At 53.0% G+C, this 6,181-nt stretch overlaps 1 protein-coding gene across 1 annotated transcript; it reads right to left on the reverse strand.

The window, feature by feature from the left end:
- Window positions 1-2,442: 2,442 nt before the first annotated feature.
- LOC306815834 (olfactory receptor 14A16-like) lies at window positions 2,443-4,236 on the reverse strand (the record flags this gene model as incomplete). The annotated part of the gene is made up of 2 exons (XM_079332360.1): window positions 4,208-4,236; window positions 2,443-3,440 (listed from the first exon to the last, which is right to left on the reverse strand). Exon 2 carries the CDS (start codon window positions 3,415-3,417, stop codon window positions 2,443-2,445), a length of 975 nt encoding a protein of 324 aa, XP_079188486.1. The 5' UTR covers window positions 3,418-3,440; window positions 4,208-4,236.
- Window positions 4,237-6,181: the final 1,945 nt, after the last annotated feature.

A 6,181-nucleotide genomic window follows, 5' to 3' on the forward strand; every position in this document is an offset into this window, starting at 1 on the left:
CACTTGTAGGGCCTTGTGGGACCAAGGAACAGTTGTGGTACCATGGAAATTGTGGCAACTGTATCACCATGGGACCAAGGAGACCATTGTAACACTACACAGTCCCATGGAACTAATGATTCATGTAACAGGGTGGCACAAATCGAACCAAGGGACCATTGTGACACTGTGGGGCCTCATGGATCCAAGGAGAGCATTGTGACACTGAACCTAATGGAATTGTTGCAAATGATAGAAATTTTAGGTTCAGGACAAGGTGTCTCCTCACAGCCCTTGGTGGCACAGACCCTGCTGTGCTCCAGAGCACCAAGACTTGGCTTCTCCTGGGCACTGCCAGCCCTGCCAGGGCTCTTGGCCATGTCCAGCACAGCTTGTCCTGTGCTGTCCCTCAGCTGCTGCTGTGTTCCTGCAGGCTGCACACTCCCATCTCACTGCACCTGGATCTGCCCTGCCACTGCCAGCCCTGCCCTGACCTCTGCCAACGCTCACCCTCTGTGCCTTGGGACACACACACATGCACTGAACTCATCCTCCTCCTCCTGGGTGCTTCTCCTGCCACAGCACTGCCCTGGGAGGGTTCATTGCTCATAGGAGCTGCTCTGTTTGTAATGGTTCATTTTATAGCTCTACTCTGCCTGTCTGTCAATTCTGTCTTCAAAGAGCTCTCCAAGGAATAGATTAATTGAACTGTGGAATAACAGAGGTGGGAAGAGTCCCCTGAGCCCCCTTGGCCTGGGTGTGGCTGGCATGGAGTTCCCTTTGCCCAGTGTAGCCCTTGTCCTGCTGTGCTTGGCTGTTGGAGCTGGAGTGGGTTTGGTTGCAGCCCAAGGCTTTGGATGTTCCTGAGTGGGGCTGGCCCCACATGAGGCATCTCTGCAACCCCTAAACCAATGGCCGGAGGGTGGGCAAGTGTTCCTGGGGACACAGGGATGGGACAGCTGGGATGGACTGACCCAAGGGATCTTCCATTCCATGGGATGTCCTGATCAGCAGGGAAATGAGGGGGACAAGAGGGTCTCTGGACTTTCTGTATTAGTATATTTGTCTTCCAGAGCAACCATTATGTGTGGTAATTCTTGTCTCTCCATGGTTTTCCTTTCTTCTACATTTGGCCCTTGCTTTTTAATCCCCCAAACAATAATCTCTCTTTATGGTGACCCACAACAGTTCACCTTATTTTCTCCTGTTTTCTGTGTAAGGAGGGACAGTGACAGAGACACTCTGTTGTCACTGGATGCCCAGAGGGGTTTAACCACAGCCAAATTGCCCAACTCTGCTCTTATGGGCACAGCCAGAAATGCCAGGGCTCTGTCAGGTGCCCACCCCTGAGCTGCACTCATGCCCTGCTCACAGCCCCAGGGGTGTCCAGGGACATGAGTCCTTCCCTGGCACACACACAGACAGTTCATTGCAGCAGGGCAGGGGCTCCTGGGCTCTGCTGCCACTGCCAGAGCCTGGCAGGGACCTCAGCCCTGTGGTGTCACTCTGCCCTGCCCCTTCCCGAGGTATCCCACGGCCAGAGGGATGGACACAAGAGCTCTGGGCACAGGAGATCATCCCAGCCGTGCATCCAGGGGGTCCCAGTGGATGTTAGACTCTGGAAACTCCAGAAACATCTGAAGGTGTTTGTGCTCATTTTATGTCCCCTCACATGTACACAGGATGTTCAGGGCTGTGGAATGTCCCTGCACTGCAAACACAGACTCCTGACCTGGTCACTTGATGTCCCTTCATGCAGGGAAGAACAAACTCTGTGCCCTGGGGTGAGAGGGCACTGCTGGAAGCAGCACTGGCTTTGCAATGGCACTGCTGGGGCAGCCCCACCCTGAACACTGCCACACTTTGGCTGTCAGTGCGGTTCTCCTCTCTAGGGCACTGTGTTGGGAACATCCTTGAGAAGAAATTTGGAAGGAGATTAAAGCTTTCAGGCCCTGCACTAGCGAGATGCCCTTGCATGTTGGAAATGCTGTTGCAGAGCCTAGCTCTGTCCCACCAGTGCCCATGGCCTGTCCCTGCCTGCAGTCCCTGGACAGTCACACAGCAGGACTGGGACTGAGCTGAGAGAGATGTGAGACCTTAAACCAACACAGAGGCTCTGCAGGGGAGTGTGGAAGTGAAGGAAGTGGAAGTTATGGAGCAGAAGCCCTGGGGGTGCCTGGAAGTGCAGAGAAATGAGGTTCCCTTTTCACACCAGCTCTTCCCAGAGGCACCAACCCTGCAGCTCCAGAGGAGCCCAACATTTCAGGCAAACATAGCAATATATAGTTCTTTATTTTGTGTAAGCACGTATGTAGTACAGTCCTTGGATTATATAGCCTGTGGTTGACACTAGGGATTAAAATACTGAATTATAAAGGGTAATGACAAAGATTTTCCTGTGAACAAATTTTAAGAAGTGTGATACCTAAGTCAGCAGAAAAAACACAGGACACAGAGTAGGCATTAATGAGTAATATCATAATAGTTATACAATAGAATGAGAGTTAATAACTTGTGAAAAGAATTCATGGTGATTTTACTCAGGCCATCCTTGAGCTCCCGGTTCCTCAGGCTGTAGATGAGGGGGTTCAGGGCTGGAGGAATCACTGAGTACAGAACTGACAGTGACAGATCCAGGGATGGGGAGGAGATGGAGAGGGGCTTCAGGTAGGTAAATGTGCCGGTACTGAGGAACAGGGAGACCACAGCCAAGTGAGGGAGGCAGGTGGAAAAGGCTTTGTGCCGTCCCTGCTCAGACGGGATCCTTAGCACAGTCCTGAAGATCTGCACATAGGAGAAAACAATGAACACAAAGCATTCAGAAGTTAAACAGAAAGTAACAGCAATGAGCCCAAGTTCCCTGAGGTAGGATTTGGAGCAGGAGAGCTTGAGGATCTGTGGGATTTCACAGAAGAACTGGCCTAGGGCATTGCCATGGCACAATGGCAGGGAAAATGTATTGGCCGTGTGCAGCAGAGCATTGAGAAAGCCACTGGCCCAGGCAGCTGCTGCCATGTGGGCACAAGCTCTGCTGCCCAGGAGGGTTCCGTAGTGCAGGGGTTTGCAGATGGACACGTAGCGGTCATAGCACATGATGGTCAGGAGAAAATACTCTGCTGAGATGAAGAAGAGAAAGAAAAAGAGCTGAGCAGCACATCCTGAGTAGGAGATGGTCCTGGTGTCCCAGAGGGAATTGTGCATGGCTTTGGGGACAGTGGTGCAGATGCAGCCCAGGTCAGTGAGGGCCAGGTTGAGTAGGAAGAAAAACATGGGGGTGTGCAGGTGGTGGCTGCAGGCTACGGCGCTGATGATGAGGCCGTTGGCCAGGAGGGCAGCCAGGGAGATGCCCAGGAAGAGGCAGAAGTGCAGGAGCTGCAGCTGCCGCGTGTCTGCCAATGGCAGCAGGAGGAAGTGGCTGATGGAGCTGCTGTTGGACATTTGCAGTGTCTTGGAATGGGGATCTGTAAAATAGTAATCATGGAATAGTTCTGTTTTGAGAGGAATTTACATATCCCAGCACAGCTTGGTGGCACTTTCCCCCCACTGCCTGCCCAGGGCTCTGCTGCCTGGAACTGTCCCTGCCAGCAGCTGCTTCCCTGAGCCCAGGGCTGAGCCCTGCCAGTGCTGTCAGAGCCCAACCCAGCCCTGGGGGCTCAGCTCTGCCCTGCAGATCCCTCTCAGCACAGGGCACTGCCCAGGGCCAGCTCTGCCTCTGCAGGCTCTGATGGCAATGTCACAGCAACCCTGAGGAGTCTGGAAAAGCAGCACTGATGCTGCAATGCCTGGTTTACTGGGATCTGAGGTAATATATATTTTTTTCAAACTAAACTCAGAGATTAATATCATTGCACAATTTTCTATTCAGGCAGCTCAGAACAGTAGATTAAAAAAGGGGATTTTCCTTTTTATATAACCCCTGCCATGCTCTGCTCCCTGTAAAATCACCTTGGAAGTGTTCTGGAGTTATATGTCAAGGTGGGAGAAGTCCTGACCATTGCAGCGTTCTCACCACACAAAAACAATTTCAATCCATAGTGGCTCTATCCTTCCACCCAGATATTGTCCCCCAGTGCTGTGGGCAGATCCCAGGGCTGCGTGAGAGCTGTCCCTGGCAGGCAGCAAAGTCCCTGCCACAGCACAGTGCCCTGGGCTGCAGCACCCTGCTCTGCAGGAGAGCCCTGGGCACCCCTGTCTGCTCTACACAAGAGAGATCAGAGAATGTACTCACAGAGTCTGTAGGCATTGGGATGTTCCAGCTTTAGATCTCTCCAGGAGCTGCAGCTGCATTGTCCTGCAGCCAGAGGGTCCCTGTGTCAAAGGCTGGGAGTGATTCTGCCCCAGTCACTTGTGAGCATCTTCCCAGCCCTGACTGATTGAAGCTCTCTGTGCCTCTGTGCTGTGCCTGGGGTGGCTGCAGGCAGAGCCCCAGCCCTCCTGGGCTGGGAGAGGAGCTGCTCCTCAGCAGAAATGTCTTTTGAAGGTCTTCTTGGTTGCAGGATCTTCCTCTGTGCCAGGAGCCCGTCCCAGCTAAGCAGCACAGACACAGCACAAGGACTTTAATGGGTCTCTCAGGGATTTGGTGCTGTTTACATCAGATTCAGTCCCTGAGCGAGTGTCCCAAAAAATTCTCAACAACTATATGATCAATTGCAACTCCAAAGTTTCTTGAAGTTTTAATGGATTGCACTGAGGGATATGAGTGTGAAAGTGTCTCCAAGTTTCAGTTAGAGCAGAATACTGGTGGCAGTGATGACAGATGGTGACAAACAAGGGAAATCTGTCTCTGATGCTCAGAAAACCTAGGTGTGTTTCAGGAATGCAAAGGACCAAAGCCTGAGCCCAGCCCCTGGCAAGGTAGATCGTGTCCCTCCCTCATTGCTCAGGGCACTTCCTGGGCCACTGGGCTCTGGGGATGAGCAATGCCAAGGGCAGGATCATGGGGTGGCCCCTGCCAGGCTGCTGAGCAGGGACAAGGAGGCAATTACTCCCCCAGCACAGCAAGGCTCACTTTTTCCCTGCTGGCCTCAGGCCCAGGGCCAGCAGCCATGACCCAAGTGCTGCAGCAGTTGGCTCTGGCAGGGCCGTTCAGCTGCTGCCCATCCCTGTGCCCTCTGCAGCCCAGGCTGTCCTAGATGTCCATGCCCTGCACCTCTGTCCCTGCAGGCTGTCGTCATCCCGCAGCCGCACCTGGCTGGCCCCTTCCTTTGCTGACAGCTCTGTGTTCTGCCTGCCTCTGCCTGGCCACACAAAGCCTTGGACTTTATGCCAAAAGGGATCATTCAGTTTTAATGTGCATGTAAACTTCAAGCAGGGGAGCAGTGCGTTGAAAGACTTCTTTCCCAGCAGAGATGATTTGAAAACCAGAAGAAGACATCTGCCTCAAGGGTGCAGTGATAGAAAAAGTGAGGATAGAAACTGGGAATTTGGGGTGGGGTTTATGAAATGGGTAAGTTTTAAGTCACAGGTAGCAACTGCATATGGGAAATACACTTTTAGAATCACATGTTGGTTAGGTGTTATCCCCTATTGGATCTCAGGCCTGAATAAAGAATGCCCTCTTTAATTCCAAATTAGTGTTAAGGAGTCTTTTTCTGATACTTTGGAGATTTGCTAATTGTATGGCCTCATGGACCCAAGGATTCACTTGTGACACTGGTAACTCGTGGAACAAAGGGTCCATTGTGACACAGCAGAGATCCTGTCGAGGCACTCCATCCCACTCCTGTAGTGCTGCAGTGGTTGTTTTTGTAAAAGTTCAGTACCTGGCACTTGGACTTCTGTTGGGGGTTGAGTGTTTTTCTGTTACTGTGTCAATTGAAAGAATTTTTCCCATTATCATGCCAATGGAGCTGGCCGGGTTACACCCAGGGTCTCTGATGAGTCCAGACAAAAGGGGTGGGTGGGAACGGCTCCCGGAGGGACCTCTGAGGTTTCCGGGAGGGGTCTCGTGTTTCCGGGGAGCTCGGAGGAGGAACGCCCGAGAACTTCAGCCCACGCGGCCGGAGCACAGGAGAGCCAGAGCCTCTGCGATCACCTGCCCTGCATCTGCCCCATTCCAGCCTCCTGCCTCTGTGGACACAGCTGATCCCCCGGACACACACGGTGAGCGAGGAGCCACCGCTCCAGCCCGTTCCCACCCGAGACCAGCGTGGCCACTACCGCCCCCTCCCTCCTGAGCCCCCTGCCTGCCCTCGGCAGATCC

The sequence above is a fragment of the Erithacus rubecula genome, assembly GCF_903797595.1.
Source record: "Erithacus rubecula genome assembly, contig: scaffold_246_arrow_ctg1, whole genome shotgun sequence".
Lineage (NCBI taxonomy): Eukaryota > Metazoa > Chordata > Aves > Passeriformes > Muscicapidae > Erithacus > Erithacus rubecula.